The following is a 19977-nucleotide window of genomic DNA, read 5'->3' on the forward strand; positions in this document are numbered from 1 at the left end:
TACTTTGCACCCTGGACTCATTAATATTTCTGCTTTATTATTTGTTCTTCAAGTCCAAGGGCACCGCACAGCTCAGCTCTTTTTTTTTTTACAGATACCGTCTATTCCCATTTGTGCATTTACAAGCGGAACATTTTATTGACAATTTGGCAAAGGCGTCACGGTTCTCCGTCTAAAACATGCAACATTTTGAGCAGCAGTACCTGTGAGGAAGAGACAGTCCCGCTGAAGGTCTGTGGGGCAGGTGGACTCTCGGATGGAGCAGTGGCCGGTCCAGACACGAAGGTGGGTCGAGGGCTCGGAGCTGGCAGGGCTTCAACCTCAGAGTCAGAGTCCTCTGTGATGGGGACGAACTCGGAAGGGGTGATGGCCGTGGTCCGGTCTTCTGATACCATGGGCGACTGGAGGGAGCTCTCCAGGGCGACGTCACCCGGCCACGACCCCGGGGTGAGGCCCCCTGCCTTTACGGTTGTGGTGGTGTTGGGGCTGGGGCATTCCAGGTTGTCCTCCGGCAGCTTGTGGTGATCGGAGTTGGTCCGAGAGAAGCGGTGGTGAGACGAGAGAGATTTGGGCAGCAGCTGCTTCTTGTGACGTGAGGAGCGCCTGCTCCCGCCGCTGTAGTCTTCGATAAACCCCGAATCGTCGCCCTCGTTGGCACCGGATCCGCTGAGGCAGTTGATGAACACATTTCGATTGGTCGTAGAAGAAGAGGAGGATGGCGCTTTGTCAAAATCTTCAGTCTGAGAACGTGTGATTTTCTTATGCTTGCTGCTTCCAAAGCCGAAGGAGTGGCGCGACTTGGGCTGCGCGCTCCCGTCGTTTGAACCCGCCGCCGATGTCGCCTGGTTGTTCCCGTTGGCGTCGGTGGTCTGCGCCAGCGGCGGCGTGAGGTTTAAATTGACTGGCTGCACACGCGGGTGGCTGTTTCGTTTGGCCGAGAAGCTGAGTGAGGGCGCGCGAAAGAGGCTCCGACGTTTGCCGGTGCTCCCGGAGCTGGAGTTGGTGCTGGAGGGCGAAGACGTGTGAACACAGTTGCCGCCCGACGACGGCGACGAGGGCAAAGACTCCTGCCGCTTGCTGTTGCTCCGACGGAAGATTGGTAGGCGGGAAACAAGCGTGGAGCGACGCGAGCCTGATTCCCCCATCGATAAGCTGACGCGGTGGGGCAGTCTGGGGAAGACACAAAAAGAAGCCGCACGTTACACATTAGACTAGACTAGACTCAGTGACGTGCAGTCACTAGAGGCAGGTGAGGCGGGGCCTCACCTGCCATCATGGAAAGAAAAAAAATGTAAAAAGAAAAAAAAAAAATTCAATTGTTATATGTATCAAGTGATTATACTATAAAGTTATTTTCCATTTAACTTCACCAGTTTTAGATTATTTTTATTCAAAATTGCTGAATTTTCACATTTGCCGTTCAAATACTGAGAAGAGACGTTGCGGTGAACAGCAGCCAGTTGAGGCACGTCACTCAGTGCCGCAACATGGATTGCGCAATGACTCGGCTAACTGCTGGCCTGCTGTGCAGTGAGACTGTTTTGCTATATGAACTATATTATACATTTCCATAGTTTAGTTAGCTGAGGTATATAATGTACAGTGTATTTTGTCAACAACTGTATGTGTGTAAAGTATTTCTTGTGCTGAGCGATCATAAAACGGCTGAAAAAGACGCACTGTGTGAGGCTCGCCTCCTGCACCCCCGCCGTAGAATTGTTGTATCAACTAAAGCCCACACTTAAACTTTCCACGTGCAAGATTGAATCTATTTAAAAAAATCACTTCATAAGAAGCCAAAAAGTGCAAAAACAATAATGTTGGTGTTGGAGGAGTTGTGAATGACTGCAGGGACACAACATTAGGTACACCTGCAGACTGCAGGTGTACCTAATTCACAACTCCTCCAACACGAACATTATTGTTTTTGCACTTTTTGGCTTCTTATTAAATAACTTTTGTAACCTATTTTCATGGGCTTTCCTCTTTGTGATTTTAAGTTCCTGTTATGCGCTGTTATACAGTATATGCCTTGAGCTCTTATTTTGAAGGCGCTAAGTGCGGAAGTGATGTCACGTTACGGAGGTTTTTGAAAGAAGGTAAATAAAGTGGTCCTCGTGTAAACTGGAGCCTCCGTGTTTGTTATTTTGTAGTTTCATACAGTATAGGCGACATTTATAAACCCTCGGTTACACTTTTTTAAATAGATTCAATCTTGCACGTGGAAAGTTTAAGTGAGGGCTTTAGTTTCTAAGTAAAGGTAAGACCATAATAACGTTTTTTTTAATTAAATGTGCTTTTTTGTGTGCTACAGTTTGTATGTGTAAAGTTAAAGTTAAGTTAAAGTACCAATGATTGTCACACACACACTAGGTGTAATGAAATTTGTCCTCTGCATTTGACCCATCCCCTTGATCACCCCCTGGGAGGTGAGGGGAGCAGTGGGCAGCAGCGGCGCCGCGCCTGGGAATCATTTTTGGTGATTTAACCCCCAATTCCAACCCTTGATGCTGAGTGCCAAGCAGGGAAGAATGCTGGTATGAGCTTTTAAACATAACGCATTAACTGCTGCCAATCAAATGGTGAATAAGATACTCTTTAGGGTTCATATGTTTGTAAATCTGACTGTGATGAAGTCAGTGCCTCACCAGCCATCAACCTCACCGCACGTCACTGACTAGACTAGACTAGACTTCCTTTTTATTGTCATTCAAATTTGAACTTTACAGCACAGATAAGAACGAAATTTCGTTACATAAGCTCATGGTAGTGCAGGATAAAAAAGCAATAAGGTGCATATATAAATAAATAAATATATATAAATAATATATATATAAAATAAATACATATATATAAATAAATAAATAGATTACTGTACGGATAAATATATTGCACATTTTCACATGCGTCCACGTTTACGGATGTATGTTATATTGTCTTTTTTATTCCAGGGAGTTAATCCATTTTGGGGGTAGTTGAGGGGATAATTATGATGCGTTCAAGAGTCTTACGGCCTGAGGGAAGAAGCTGTTACAGAACCTGGAGGTTCTGCTTCGGAGGCTGCGGAACCTCTTTCTAGAGTCCAGCCGTGAAAACCCCTCCCCCTCTCCCTATGTCTAGCATTAAAAGATTACAATTGGTACAAAATGCGGCTGCTAGACTTTTGACAAGAACAAGAAAGTTTGATCATATTACGCCTATACTGGCTCACCTGCACTGGCTTCCTGTGCACTTAAGATGTGACTTTAAGGTTTTACTACTTACGTATAAAATACTACACGGTCTAGCTCCGTCCTATCTTGTCGATTGTATTGTACCATATGTCCCGGCAAGAAATCTGCGTTCAAAGAACTCCGGCTTATTAGTGATTCCCAGAGCCCAAAAAAAGTCTGCGGGCTATAGAGCGTTTTCTATTCGGGCTCCAGTACTATGGAATGCCCTCCCGGTAACAATTAGAGATGCTACCTCAGTAGAAGCATTTAAGTCCCATCTTAAAACTCATTTGTATACTCCAGCCTTTAAATAGACCCCCCTTTTAGACCAGTTGATCTGCAGTTTCTTTTCTTTTCTCCTCTGCTCCCCTCTTCCTTGTGGATGGGGGGGGCACAGGTCCGATGGCCATGGATGAAGTGCTGGCTGTCCAGAGTCGGGACCCGGGGTGGACCGCTCGCCTGTGCATCGGCTGGGAACATCTCTGCGCTGCTGACCCGTCTCCGCTCGGGATGGTGTCCTGCTGGCCCCACTATGGACTGGACTCTTACTATTATGTTGGATCCACTATGGACTGGACTCTCACAATATTATGTCAGACCCACTCGACATCCATTGCATTCGGTCTCCCCTAGAGGGGGGGGGGGTTACCCACATATGCGGTCCTCTCCAAGGACTGTATCAGTGGTTGAAAAACACTGCTATAGGCAACAGTTACGTTCTCCCAGTTTTTCTCCTCGTTCTGATCTTTGTACACTCTAGCATTCCTCGTTTTTCACCCTTGCTGACATTTTGGTTTTGTTTAGCTCCACGCTTGCTCGTTTATTAATTTATTAAAAATACCTTAATCTTGCCTGCACGCTACTCCTGCTTGTCTTCTGCCCTGGAAGGAACGCTACCAGCGCAGCAATGCGCCCCCCAAAACGTAACATTTTTTAATTATTTACCTTCCTCAGTTTTATTTATTCACACATCTACCTTTGTTTAGGTTTGTAAGACTGAAAATATAAACATTACAAATGTATTACGTCAATTGTGTATTTTTCATAAATAATGTCAATTGTGTATTTTACATAAATAAAATAGGTTTAGTGTTAATACATTTACACAATAAACTATATAAAATAAAATATACTCAGCCAACATTGCACACATGTGGCTCAACACAATTAAACCTAAGGTGTAGCTTTACCGCCCTCTACTGGTCAAAAACAAGCTTTGTTCACCAGAGTTGAACAGCCTAAAAACAACACAACCACGAATACAAACGACATCACAGAGTGATGTCATGTTGCTGTTAAGTCAGATTTTCGCGATTTACTTTTTTTCCAGGGGAACCCACGCAGTCACGGGGAGAACATGCAAAATCCACACAGAAAGATCCCGAGCCCAGGATTGAACTCAGGACTACTCAGGACCTTCGTATTGTGAGGCAGACGCACTAACCCCTCTCCCACCGTGCTTAATGCTAATTTACATTGGATATGCCATAAACATGCATTAGCAATGTCACATGGTGATTTCAACACCTTCCAAATTAGTAAATAGTTCGTAAACTAGTAAATAAAATGGAAAAAGTTACTAAGACCGTGACGCACATTATAATCAAACAGCTGGTCTGTAATAAGTACAGTACATAGAGTATAAACACATAGTAGGGTTCAACAAAAGACAAGAATGGCACATTCAAGCCAATAGATTACTTTCTGACTTCGGCAACACACCGATGACAATCTGAAATGAATGCGTACTCAGAAATGAAACAAGACATCATCTATACTTGAATTGTACGGTTAAATATCACCATAGTTGACCATACCAATATTTTGTTGCGATCATATTCAAGACTGCAAGGAATTATCCGACTTATGACATTCAACCTCAGAGTGAAATGAATGTAAATCCTCAAAACAAACGCAATCTTCCACAAAAGGTTTAATAGAGGCAACCGGACTTGTCTTGTTCGTTGAATCGTTTCAGCTTTCGTCCAAAAGGCTTCTTTAGCTCTAAACACTAAAGTGTGGGGTTTCCAAATGTATGTCACTGGTAGGTGTGTCCCCAGGTGGGTGTGTCCCCTGGGGGTGGTCACAATAGGGTTGTTATTGTTGTTGATGATGAAGATGTTATCTGACGTGGCAAACAAGAAGAGTCCCGTTGCCTCCATTCAACTTTTGTGGATTATCATGACTCGGATGACTGAGAATCTACACAGACCTACTTGTTTTACTGAATAACGTAATACTAGGGGTGTAACGGTACGTGTATTTGTATTGAACCGTTTCGGTACGGGGGTTTCGGTTCGGTTCGGAGGTGTACCGAACGAGTTTCCACACGAACATATTAAGTAGCCGCCTCCGTTTCCTTCTGCCTGTCTCTGTCAGTCCTCGACACAGCACCCAGCATTGTCCCACCCACACAACCATCTGATTGGTTACAAACAGAGTGGTAACAGCCAATCAGCAGTGCGTATTCAGAGCGCATGTAGTCAGTGCTTAGCGTTTAGCAGGTAAGCATCAGGCTGCGGACTCTCCCCAAATTATAATAAACACCTTCCAGTCAACTACTAGTAACATCACTATGAGCCCGTTGACCTTCTAGAAATAATAAAGGCAGTTCAGCTCGCTCGCAGTCTTGGCTTGAGGTGACGACTAATTCGCTTTTAGCGTAACGTTAGCTCATTTTGCGGTGTGTGTGTGTGTGTGTGCTTGTTCCCAGCTTGTTGAAGGGAAACGGGCCCCGGGAGGTCAAAAGAAGAGATATAAGGATAACATCAAGGCAAACCTGACAAAGTGTCGCATAGACCTTAAGTCTTGGGAAGTCAAGGCAACAGACAGGACGATGTGGAGAAACCTTATCCGTGAGGGTGCCGCGCAATATAATGACGACCTCCGCCATGCTGCACAAGACAAGCGCAGACTAAGAAAGGAGAGAGCATCCACCAAACAGGCCCAACCCTAAACCCACCACCACTACATTCCCTTGTCCACATTGCCCCAGAATAATCGGGTCCAGAATCGGCCTCCACGCCCACCTGAAGACCCACAAGGATCAGGAAGGAGGACAGTCATACTCGACCACGAGTGACCGCCGATGATGATGATGGTGCGTGCGTGTGTGTGTGTGTTACGGACAGCAAAGCCCTGTCTGTCTGTTATTTCACTTGACCTTTTTCTGTGTTGATTGAGCTGTGTTGAAGCAGCAAAAAAGGACATTATGTTAAATGAAATTTTTGTCTCTGATAGTTGATATAATAATGTAAGTGCATCATTAAGCCTACATGAACTCCATGGTGTTCAGGGATGAATAGTCTCTCCTATTGCTATTGTACCATTTTTTCAGCTATAGTTACATTAATCATTAGTAGTTTTGAATGGCAGGGTCCCTGCTATCACATGTTGATAAAAATATAACATTTACATAATAAAAATCAACTACAGGCTTCCCAAATGCTGCAATAAATCAAGCATGATGAGTTGACTTGAAACTGTTTAATGTTGCACTTTTTATATGTAGAAGAAAAGTTTTGTCATTGTATTTAATCTGAGCAACAACTTGAGGCAGTTTAATGTTGATTAACGTGGGCAGAATTATTATAGTGTTCCCAATGTTAAAAGGATAAAGCCATTGTTTACAAATTTGGTGGATAAATAACCAAAAAATTTATATTTTGTTGTTTTCTTACTGTACCGAAAATGAACCGAACCGTGACCTCTGAACCGAGGTACGTACCGAACCAAAATGTTTGTGTACCGTTACACCCCTACTTAATACAAATGACATCAACAAATAGAGTCTCTACTATTTTTCACACGTTTCAAGAGAAATTATGATTTCAAGTAGCACTTTTGCTAGTTGTAATCTCGAGATGTCGTTTTAGGTCACGGCTTAATGAGGGTTCTGCCATCAATCTTTTTAATTGATGCAGTCTTCACTGTCGTGTCCGAGAAATTAAACACAATATGAGAATTTACAAGCTAACGCTCAAGCCATTAATCTACTTTAAATCCGGTATGAAAGAAAGTGTAATCTCATTTTTCTGACAAAAACTCCTAAACAGATCTTCAAACGAACACTGCAAAAACTGAAATCTAAGTACGATTAAATATCTCAAATAAGGGTGATATTTGCTTATTTTCTGTCCGATAAGATAATTCTTCTCACTAAGCAGATTTTATGTTAGAGTCTTTTGCTTGTTTTAAGGGTTTTGGTCCTAAATGATCTCAGTAAGATATTACAGCTTGTTGCTCCGTATTTTTCGGAGTATAAGTCGCACCGGAGTATAAGTCGCACCTGCCGAAAATGCATAATAAAGAAGGAAAAAAACATATATAAGTCGCACTGGAGTATAAGTCGCATTTTTGGGGGAAATTTATTTGATAAAACCCAACACCAAGAATAGACATTTGAAAGGCAATTTAAAATAAATAAAGAATAGTGAACAACAGGCTGAATAAGTGTACGTTATATGAGGCATAAATAACCAACTGAGAACGTGCCTGGTATGTTAACGTAACATATTATGGTAAGAGTCATTCAAATAACTATAACATATAGAACATGCTATACGTTTACCAAACAATCTGTCACTCCTAATCGCTAAATCCCATGAAATCTTATACGTCTAGTCTCTTACGTGAATGAGCTAAATAATATTATTTGATATTTTACGGTAACGTGTTAATAATTTCACACATAAGTCGCCCCTGAGTATAAGTCGCACCCCCGGACAAACTATGAAAAAAACTGCGACTTATAGTCCGAAAAGTGCGGTATATTGAATAAAACATGCTTGAAACTAGAATATCAACTGTTGCAAAGCTGTGTCATCAACACTCACAAGTATAAAACTACTTTTTTAAAGTAATAATTTCTTAATTCAAGAATGAAAAAAAAAATCATGATGCCGAGCGCATATCATTATGTCAAGATAATGGCACTAGCATTTACTTAATTTAAGAATATTTTTCAACATATTGAGCAAAAAGGTCTCATTTTTTATTCCTACCAAGAAAAGTGCACTTGTTATTAGTGATAATATACTTATTTTAAGGTATTTTTGGGTTCGTTGAGGTCCGCTAATTTTACTTGACAAGCCGAATTTTCTTGTTCTATTGGCAGACAATTTTGCTTAGTTCAAATAAAATACCCCTTATTTTTGTAATTTTTTTTTCTTGTTTTTGAACACTGACTTTTTGCAGTGAAAACATTAAAGGGGAACATTATCACCAGACCTATGTAAGCGTCAATATATACCTTGATGTTGCACAAAAAAGACCATATATTTTTTTAACCGATTTCCGAACTCTAAATGGGTGAATTTTGGCGAATTAAACGCCTTTCTAATATTCGCTCTCGGAGCGATGACGTCACAATGTGACGTCGCATCGGGAAGCAATCCGCCATTTTCTCAAACACCGAGTCAAATCAGCTCTGTTATTTTTCGTTTTTTCGACTGTTTTCCGTACCTTGGAGACATCATGCCTCGTCGGTGTGTTGTCGGAGGGTGTAACAACACGAACAGGGACGGATTCAAGTTGCACCAGTGGCCCAAAGATGCGAAAGTGGCAAGAAATTGGACGTTTGTTCCGCACACTTTACCGACGAAAGCTATGCTACGACAGAGATGGCAAGAATGTGTGGATATCCTGCGACACTCAAAGCAGATGCATTTCCAACGATAAAGTCAAAGAAATCTGCCGCCAGACCCCCATTGAATCTGCCAGAGTGTGTGAGCAATTCAGGGACAAAGGACCTCGGGAGCACGGCAAGCAACGGCGGCAGTTTGTTCCCGCAGACGAGCGAGCTAAACCCCCTGGATGTCTTGGCTCACACCGTCCCGAAGATGATCAAGAGAAGAATATCGACCCTAGCTTCCCTGGCCTGCTGACATGAGGGTATGTCTACAGAATATATTAATTAATGAAAATTGGGCTGTCTGCACTCTCAAAGTGCATGTTGTTGCCAAATGTATTTCATATGCTGTAAACCTAGTTCATAGTTGTTAGTTTCCTTTAATGCCAAACAAACACATACCAATCGTTGGTTAGAAGGCGATCGCCGAATTCGTCCTCGCTTTCTCCCGTGTCGCTGGCTGTCGTGTCGTTTTCGTCGGTTTCGCTTGCATGCGGTTCAAACCGATATGGCTCAATAGCTTCAGTTTCTTCTTCAATTTCGTTTTCGCTACCTGCCTCCACACTACAACCATCCGTTTCAATACATTCGTAATCTGTTGAATCGCTTAAGCCGCTGAAATCCGAGTCTGAATCCGAGCTAATGTCGCTATAGCTTGCTGTTCTATCCGCCATGTTTGTTTGTGTTGGCTTCACTATGTGACGTCACAGGAAAATGGACGGGTGGTTAAAATCAGGCACTTTGAAGCTTTTTTTAGGGATATTGCGTGATGGGTAAAATTTGGAAAAAAAACTTTGAAAAATAAAATAAGCCACTGGGAACTGATTTTTAATGGTTTTAACCATTCTGAAATTGTGATAATGTTCCCCTTTAAGGTCTCTTGCTTGGCCCAGATCTACCTCACGCTCACGGAGACACAGCCACGTGGTTTTAGCTTTAATCCAGTAACAGACAGACAGACAAACAAAAAAAGGCACCAAACATTACCTCTGCGGGTGAGTGTCAACATTGCGCGGTAATAATTAGCTGACAGGCAAGCCCAAAAGAAGTTTCACAAAAAACTGCTGAGAAATCATTTACTGTAAAGAAAACAAACTATCACATACAGTGGTGGAGTGACACAGTTTACAAGGGGATTCTAATATTTTGAATACTCACAGTTTCATTATTAGCATTCTCGACGTCGTCCCTCCGTGATTTAAGTGCAACGTACACGTATCTTCTTTAGGAGCAACTGGAGTGTTTTGTTTTTGATCTCGCCGTAATAAGCTTACTTTAACTCCCTGCACTGAGGTAGCTTGTCAAGTGCGGCGCCTCCTTCAGCGCACATTTGATCAAGCCTCTTTCATACGAACCAAAGTGAGAGCCTGCGCATGACACGAGCGCTAAGACGACAATGAGGAAGCATCTAAGGTCAGCTCATGTCGTCTTACTAAGGTCTTGAATCGACTCAAGTTGTCTTGTCTGAAGAAAGAAAAAAGAAAAATCAAGAAAAGCATGAGACATGTTTGATGAGGCAGCAATGTCCAGCTGACCTGGACAATGCACTCTGACCCAGCACCTTGAGACACAAGAAACATCCTCGACGTGATTGGACAAAGGATTACTGACGATTACAGGCTCTGTCCTGACCAGTGAGCAGCTCACGGGAGGGAGCTGACTGGCGGATAATTGGCAGATATTTATTTGAAAATGTGTAGCGAAGCCATATTTTTACTAAGTGGGGCTGAGGTTTGTCTTTCATGCCGTCAAAAAGCCACAGCTTCAAAAGCAAGCGGTTAGGCGCCTCTTCACTGAAGAAACTAGAGCTAATTAGTAAGGGTGTAACAGTACACAAAAATTCGGTTCGGTACGTACCTCGGTTTAGAGGTCACGGTTCGGTTCATTTTCGGTACAGTAAGAAAACAACAAAATGTAAATTTTTTGGTTATTTATTTACCAAATTTGTAAACAATGGCTTTATCCTTTTAACATTGGGAACACTATTATAATTCTGCCCAAAAATACAAATAGCTCTGTGTGTGATGGATGTGAGCCACCACTAGGCTGATCAGTGCAACAGCAGGCAGTCATGAATGCTATGGATAATAATAATAACATACCTACAGGTAAAAGCCAGTAAATTTGAATATTTTGAAAAACTTGATTTATTTCAGTAATTGCATTCAAAAGGTGTAACTTGTACATTATATTTATTCATTGCACACAGACTGATGCATTCAAATGTTTATTTCATTTAATTTTGATGATTTGAAGTGGCAACAAATGAAAATCCAAAATTCCGTGTGTCACAAAATTAGAATATTACTTAAGGCTAATACAAAAAAGGGATTTTTAGAAATGTTGGCCAACTGAAAAGTATGAAAATGAAAAATATGAGCATGTAAAATACTCAATACTTGGTTGGAGCTCCTTTTGCCTCAATTACTGCGTTAATGCGGCGTGGCATGGAGTCGATGAGTTTCTGGCACTGCTCAGGTGTTATGAGAGCCCAGGTTGCTCTGATAGTGGCCTTCAACTCTTCTGCGTTTTTGGGTCTGGCATTCTGCATCTTCCTTTTCACAATACCCCACAGATTTTCTATGGGGCTAAGGTCAGGGGAGTTGGCGGGCCAATTTAGAACAGAAATACCATGGTCCGTAAACCAGGCACGGGTAGATTTTGCGCTGTGTGCAGGCGCCAAGTCCTGTTGGAACTTGAAATCTCCATCTCCATAGAGCAGGTCAGCAGCAGGAAGCATGAAGTGCTCTAAAACTTGCTGGTAGACGGCTGCGTTGACCCTGGATCTCAGAAAACAGAGTGGACCGACACCAGCAGATGACATGGCACCCCAAACCATCACCCAACCATGCAAATTTTGCATTTCCTTTGGAAATCGAGGTCCCAGAGTCTGGAGGAAGACAGGAGAGGCACAGGATCCACGTTGCCTGAAGTCTAGTGTAAAGTTTCCACCATCAGTGATGGTTTGGGGTGCAATGGAATTTTGGATTTTCATTTGTTGCCACTTCAAATCGTCAAAATTAAATGAAATAAACATTTGAATGCATCAGTCTGTGTGCAATGAATAAATATAATGTACAAGTTACACCTTTTGAATGCAATTACTGAAATAAATCAAGTTTTTCAAAATATTCTAATTTACTGGCTTTTACCTGTATACACACACACAGTCCATTGCCAGGGTTAATGTGGTCTACATATATAAAATAAAAACTAAATAAGATAAGGCTCAGAATGGTTTCTTAACAAAAGCAGCGGCTTTGCTTTGAGCTCATTTCATTCAAAATTTGAAAGTGTTTCTCATCATTTTCTGCAATTGGATTTACATAAATCCGCCCATCAGCATCGGCCAATTTTTGTGAAAAAGTAAGTGATTGGCCATTGCTGATTTGCCTATAATGCTGATTGGAGATGTCCGATAATATCGGACTGCCGATACTATCGGCCGATAAATACTTTCAAATGAAATATCGTAAATTATCGGTATCGGTTTCAAAATTATCGGTATCGGTTTCAAAAAGTAAAATGTATGACTTTTTAAAACGCCGCTGTGTACACGGACGTAGGGAGAAGTACAGAGCGCCAATAAACCTTAAAAGGCACTGCCTTTGCGCGTCGGCCCATTTACCTAATATCTACGGCTTTTCACACACACACAAGTGAATGCAATGCATACTTGGTCAACAGCCATACAGGTCACACTGAGGGTGGCCGTATAAACAACTTTAAGACTGTTACAAATATGCGCCACACTGTGAACCCACACCAAACAAGAATCATGACAAACACATTTCAGGAGAACATCAAACACAACATCAACACAACAGAACAAATACCCAGAAGCCCTTGCAGCACTAACTTTTCCGGGACGCTACAATATACACACACCCCCCCCCCCCCCCCCCCTTGCTACCCCCTAGCCTCCCACATCAACCCCGCCCACCTCAACCTCTTCATGCTCTCTCAGGGAGAGCATGTCCCAAATTCCAAGCTACTGTTTTGAGGCATGTTAAAAAAAATAATGCACTTTGTTCCTGAGTAGTCTTGGGTTCAATCCCGGGCTTGGGATCTTTCTGTGTGGAGTTTGCATGTTCTCCCCGTGACTGCGTGGGTTCCCTCCGGGTACTCCGGCTTCCTCCCACTTCCAAAGACATGCACCTGGGGATAAGTTGATTGGCAACACTAAATTGGCCCTAGTGTGTGAATGTGAGTGTGAATGTTGTCTGTCTGTCTGTGTTGGCCCTGCGATGAGGTGGCGACTTGTCCAGGGTGTACCCCGCCTTCCGCCCGATTGTAGCTGAGATAGGCTCCAGCGCCCCCCGCGACCCCGAAGGGAATAAGCGGTAGAAAATGGATGGATGGATGCACTTTGTGACTTCAATAATAAATATGGCAGTGCCATGTTGGCATTTTTTTCCATAACTTGAGTTGATTTATTTTGGAAAACCTTGTTACATTGTTTAATGCATCCAGCGGGGCATGACAACAAAATTATGCACAATAATGTGTTAATTCCACGACTGTATATATCGGTATCGGTTGATATCGGAATCGGTAATTAAGAGTTGGACAATATCGGCCCACGCCTGACAAGCGGCCAGCAGCTACACTGCAAAAAGTTAGTGTTCAAAAACAAGAAGAAAAAAAATACAAAAATTAGGGGTATTTTATTTGAACTAAGCAAAATTATCTGCCAATAGAACAAGAAAATGAGCTAACCTCAATGAACCCAAAAATACCTTAAAATAAGTATATTCTCACTAATAACAAGTGCACTTTTCTTGGTAGAAAAAAAAAAGAGACCTTTTTGCTCAATATGTTGAAAAATATTCTTAAATTAAGTAAATGCTAGTGCCATTATCTTGACATAATGATATGCACTCGGCATCATGATTTTTTTTTTCATGCTTGAAGTAAGAAATTATTACTTTAAAAAAGTAGTTTTATACTTGTGAGTGTTGATGACACAGCTTTGCATCAGTTGATATTCTAGTTTCAAGCATGTTTTACTCAATATAGGTCATCAAATCTCAGCAACAAGCTGTAATATCTTACTGAGATCATTTAGGACCAAAACCCTTAAAACAAGTAAAACACTCTAAAAATAAAATCTGCTTAGTGAGAAGAATTATCCTATCAGACAGAAAATAAGCAAATATCACCCTTATTTGAGATATTTCATCTTACTTAGATTTGAGTTTTTGCCGTGTAATGTGTGTCCATACACTCCCCTAAATTAATAATAATCACCTCAATCTATCTTTATTCAAGATCCCCATCAAATAGCGACTTTCGTAAAATAGAGGACCTTTATAAGGGGTAAAACACGAAGACATGAGCTGTTACTTTTCAACAAGTCAACATGAGATGTTTAACGAAGTAAAAAAAACAAAACAGATTAAACATTGCCAGACAAAACCTTACAAGAACACCTAGAACAGTGGTTCTTAACCTGGGTTTGATCAAACCCTAGGGGTTCGGTGAGTCGGGCTCAGGGATTCGGCGGAGGTCAAGACAAATAAAAAACTTCTCCCTATCGGCGTATTACGGATACGGCAACAGCAGAAGTCACAATGATTTGCAGGTGTGTAGTTTGTTGTGAGTTTATGCACTGTGTTGGTTTTGTTCTTTGAACAAGGTGATGTTCATGCACGGTTCATTTTGTGCACCAGTAATAAAACATGGTAACACTTTAGTATGGGGAACATATTCACCATTAATTAGTTGCTTATTAACATGCAAATTAGTAACATATTGCCTCTTAACTAGTCATTATTAAGTACTTGTTAATGCTTTAAACGGCATGGCCTTATTATAACCCTAACCCTCTAACACTGGCCCTAATCCTCTAGCCCTAACCCTAACCAAATAACTCTAAATTAAGTCTTTGTTACTTAGAATATGTTCCCCATACTAAAGTGTTACCAAAAACATAACTTTGTCTTGAATTTACAAAAAAACAACATTTTATTTTTCACTAAAGAAGGGTTCGGTGAATGCGCATATGAAACTGGTGGGGTTCCGTACCTCCAACAAGGTTAAGAACCACTGATCTAGAACAGGGGTCGGCAACCCAAAACGTTGAAAGAGCCATATTGGACCAATAATACAAAAAACGAATCTGTCTGGAGCCGCAAAAAATGAAAAGCCGTATAAACCTGTAAGTCTTATGATGAAGGCAACACATGACATAAGTGTCTATATTAGTGTCAGGCTTGTCCCTGACAGTTTGACTGTGTTTTAGTTTTTCCTCTGCGTTTGTCTTAGTTTTCTGTCAGCGCTTTTTATTTTGTCTTCTATTCCTGATTGTCTCCCTGAGTGCTGCTTCCCCTCAGCTGTGGCTGATTGGCACCTGGCCACACCTGGTGTCAATCAGCCAGCTGCTATTTAAACCTGCCTTCCCCTCCAGTCAGTGCTGGATTATTGTCATTGTCATTGTCATTACTAGCTGTCTTAACACTTGTCGTTGTAGCTCTGTCTACTTTTGTTTCACTCTGCTCATGTCCTAGTTCCTTCGTGTCACAGTAAGTGTTTTTGTCTCTTGTCCAAAGTTAGCCTCTGTGCTATTTTAGTTCATAACCAAGTTTGTTCTCCGCCTTGTGCGCGCCTTTTGTTGCTACCCTTTCGTTTGTTGTTTTGCCTTAGTGTTTAATTAAATCATGTTTTCTCGTACAATGCCTTCCGCCTTCTCTGCATCTTGGGGTTCGGCACCTACAAACACTGACAATTAGCCTACTATCAAAATGACTATGTTTTGCAGGCTGAAGCAAATCTTTGTTGACAGAAATGTTGAAATGTAATATTTATTCCACACATTTTACAACATTAAAAACTTAGTGAATCAGAGGCTACTCAGAAGGTGAGATAACTCCCGGAAATTAATGGCTTTTAATGGCCAAAGGTATAGATGTGTGTGTCCAAGTTAAAAGGAAACGGCAGGCTGTCTTCTTTTAATAGATGTATTACAATCTTTGGCAAGCTAGGTAATGTTTGCTGTGGTCTGGAACAACATGGCACACAAACAACTATCTGAAATGGGTCATGAGACATGCAAAACTAAATTATATACAAAGAGGGACGGTATAGCTCGGTTGGTAGAGCAGCCGTGCCAGCAACTTGAGGGTTGCAGGTTCGATCCCCGCTTCCGCCATCCTAGTCACTGCCGTTGTGTCCTTGAGCAAGACACTTTACCCACCTGCTCCCAGTGCCACCCACACTGGTTTAAATGTAACTTAGATATTGGGTTTCACAATGTAAAGCGCTTTGAGTCACTTGAGAAAAAGCGCTATATAAATGTAATTCACTTCACTTCACTTCACAGGATAAAAGTAAAGGATATTAAATGAGCTCAAATATATCTACAAACGAGGCATAGTGATGCTATATGTACTTACAGCTAGCCTAAATAGCACGTTAGCATTGGTTAGCTTGCAGTCATGTCGTGACCAAATATACCTGATTAGCACTCTAACTAGGGCTGGGCGATATATCGATATACGCGATATATCGCGGGTTTGTCTCTGTGCGATATAGAAAATGACTATATCGTGATATCGAGCATACGTTCTCACGCAGTTGCTTTTAGCTGCGGGCATTACACTACAGGCTCTACTCACTCTTTCCTTCTCACAGACAGCAAGCGCACCTTCTTACACACGTCACATACTGTCACGTCATACGTCACATACGTATACGCCCTCCCCGAGCAGAGAGGAAGCAGCATGGTTAACGTTAGCTGTGATGCTAGCGGAGTGGTGCGAGCGCTAATACAAGACAAAGAAGGTGCGAATCTGGTAACAAATGAAGGAATAATTAATTCCCAAGAAAAACAGCAGGGGGTCCATCGTCTGGCGGTGGTTTGGCTTTAAGTGGGAATATGTGGAACAGACAACCGTAATTTGTCAAGTGTGGGGCAAAAGCGTTGCTATAAAAAGTAGCATTACTGCTGTAACAAACAGTTCAGGGTGTCCCAAGTTACCGGAGTGTGTTAGGTAAGGAGGAGGAGTTTTGTCCCTCCAGAGTTGTTGCCGTAGGGCTGTGACGTAGGGTGTGTGTGGTTGTGGAAGGAGGTGTGTGATGTTGACATTAAAGAAGCGGTGGCTACCGAACCTGCTCTAATGTCTCCCGTTTATTATTTTATTAGATAAGTACACTGTATAGGCGAACCCAGGACACTCGACCACACTGCTAATATGTAGCATCATTTGAAAAGTCACCCGCTAGACAAGCAAGAGGGCTTACTCCGCACGTCAATATCTCCGTTTGGTGCCACACGTCCACACCATCATAATGCCGAGGCAAACATTTCCAGATCAACACCGTATGAAAAAAATAGTGATTTTTTTTTAGTTGTGATTTCCTTCTCTGCATGAAAGTTTAAAAGTAGCATATATTAATGCAGTATGAAGAAGAATGTTTTAATGTAGACACATAGAATCATCACACTGCTGTGATTATATGCATCAAGTGTTCATTCAAGGCTAAAGCAAAATATCGAGATATATATCGTGTATCGCGATATGGCCTTAAAATATCGCGATATTTAAAAAAAGGCCATATCGCCCAGCCCTAACTCCAACAAGTGAATAACATCAAAAAAGCGCACCTTTGTGCATTCACGCACAGCATAAAACTTTTGGTGGACAAAATGAGACAAAGGAGTAGAATATTTTACATGTAAACAAACTGTTGTGTCACAGTCCACACTACGGTGAGTTCAAGAAGCCGCCGAAATTAGTAGGACATGTTTACCAAATACCAAATCAAATATTTTTCCCCGCCTTTTTCCATTTTCAATCCTTTTTTTAAAAATGCGCCAGGGACCCACTAAAGAGCCGCGGGTTGCTGACCCCCGACCTAGAATAAGGACAGAATTACTTTAGCAATTTTCTTCCATTCTAAAAAAAAAAGAAGTCCTTTCATATATTTGCTAGTTGTGATCAACACAGTGTGTCATTTTGAGTCGATAGCTGGAGGAGTTGAGGCGAGCACCCTGCCATGCTCTTAATGGCACCATATGCCAACAGATTAGCATCAAGTCTTTTCCTAAAAGAAAACACACACACACACACACAGACACAATAAATCAGACAACAACTTAGCTGCATATTTAGCATAGATAGGGTGTGTCCGCTTGTCTGAGCTGTGGGGTGAGGTTTGTGACGCATTGATGACAAATGTGGCATAACCATGCTGGGATATTTGTCTGCATGTCACACACTCCATATCACTTTATCACTACTCACAGTTGAACATTAAATATTAAAGGAGAACATTATCACCAGACCTATGTAAGCGTCAATATATACCTTGATGTTGCAGAAAAAAGACCATATATTTTTTTAACCGATTTCCGAACTCTAAATGGGTGAATTTTGGCGAATTAAACGCCTTTCTAATATTCGCTCTCGGAGCGATGACGTCACAACCTGACGTCACATCGGGAAGCAATCCGCCATTTTCTCAAACACCGAGTCAAATCAGCTCTGTTATTTTCCGTTTTTTTCGACTGTTTTCCGCACCTTGGAGACATCATGCCTCGTCGGTGTGTTGTCGGAGGGTGTAACAACACGAACAGGGACGGATTCAAGTTGCACCAGTGGCCCAAAGATGCGAAAGTGGCAAGAAATTGGACGTTTGTTCCGCACACTTTACCGACGAAAGCTATGCTACGACAGAGATGGCAAGAATGTGTGGATATCCTGCGACACTCAAAGCAGATGCATTTCCAACGATAAAGTCAAAGAAATCTGCCGCCAGACCCCCATTGAATCTGCCGGAGTGTGTGAGCAATTCAGGGACAAAGGCCCTCGCTAGCACGGCAAGCAATGGCGGCAGTTTGTTCCCGCAGACGAGCGAGCTAAACCTCCATGGATGTCTTGGCTCACACCGTCCCTTAAACTGGACAGATCAGCTTTCAGGAAAAGAGCGCGGATGAGGGTATGTCTACAGAATATATTAATTGATGAAAATTGGGCTGTCTGCACTCTCAAAGTGCATGTTGTTGCCAAATGTATTTCATATGCTGTAAACCTAGTTCATAGTTGTTAGTTTCCTTTAATGCCAAACAAACACATACCAATCGTTGGTTAGAAGGCGATCGCCGAATTCGTCCTCGCTTTCTCCCGTGTCGCTGGCTGTCGTGTCGTTTTCGTCGGTTTCGCTTGCATACGGTTCAAACCGATATGGCTCAATAGCTTCAGTTTCTTCTTCAATTTCGTTTTCGCTACCTGCCTCCACACTACAACCATCCGTTTCAATACATGCGTAATCTGTTGAATCGCTTAAGCCGCTGAAATCCGAGTCTGAATCCGAGCTAATGTCGCTATAGCTTGCTGTTCTTTCCGCCATGTTTGTTTGTATTGGCATCACTATGTGACGTCACAGGAAAATGGACGGGTGTTTATAACGATGGTTAAAATCAGGCACTTTGAAGCTTTTTTTAGGGATATTGCGTGATGGGTAAAATTTTGAAAAAAACTTCGAAAAATATAATAAGCCACTGGGAACTGATTTTTAATGGTTTTAACCATTCTGAAATTGTGATAATGTTCCCCTTTAAGAACGAGCGCCACAAAATGTGTTAATGTTCTGCTTGTATGGCTTTTTGACAGGGAACACATACCATCTAATGCGATTCAATGCAACAGCTGGATCTAAAAGTCTGCCTCTAAAAAAATATGCAACCAGACAGGCCCATTAGCCACGGCAAACTGATTGTAGTGTGCGGAGGATTCTTGTAAAATGTAAAAACTAGTTTTACAATGGTACATGTATCAAAGCTGAAATGGCGTTAATTTAGTAAAGAGGTGCACACTCATACTGTGCAGCACTCATGCGCCTTTCAGCATGTACTGACTTTTTTGATAATTGCAACTAAGGTTTGTTTATTCTGTTTTAGGTGGCATTTGCCATTGATAAGCGTGTATTTGATTGATTTGACTTTGTGGTGCCTTTTGAGTCTTTCTGGTTATTTCTGTGAGGCAAGGTGGCTGTAATCATAAACAACTGGCCGGCAGAGCTGTCGCATTAATCATACTTTTTATGTCGTGTGACAGTGTGCTTTGAAGCTGTGGTTTCGTATTCATTTTTATTTTATTTTGCTATACAATTTATAATTGTATTTCCGATTGCAAC

General features: G+C 41.8%; 1 protein-coding gene across 3 annotated transcripts in view; it reads right to left on the minus strand.

The window, feature by feature from the left end:
* The window catches only part of ccser1 (coiled-coil serine-rich protein 1), a 397790-nt gene that overhangs the window by 368767 nt on the left and 9046 nt on the right, over positions 1 to 19977 (minus strand). Inside the window, exons 1-2 of one of the 3 annotated variants that reach the window (XM_061929001.1) lie at positions 10000 to 10302; positions 204 to 1170 (exon numbers count right to left, since the gene is read on the minus strand). In XM_061929001.1, the coding sequence (XP_061784985.1) occupies positions 204 to 1170; positions 10000 to 10016 (984 nt within the window). In that variant the 5' untranslated portion in view covers positions 10017 to 10302. Of the gene's footprint in view, positions 1 to 203; positions 1171 to 9999; positions 10303 to 19977 lie in introns of those variants that run through there. The other 2 variants (XM_061929003.2, XM_061929002.1) reach the window with 2 other exon arrangements.

The sequence above is a fragment of the Nerophis lumbriciformis genome, linkage group LG33 (genome assembly GCF_033978685.3).
Source record: "Nerophis lumbriciformis linkage group LG33, RoL_Nlum_v2.1, whole genome shotgun sequence".
NCBI classification, from domain to species: Eukaryota; Metazoa; Chordata; class Actinopteri; order Syngnathiformes; family Syngnathidae; genus Nerophis; species Nerophis lumbriciformis.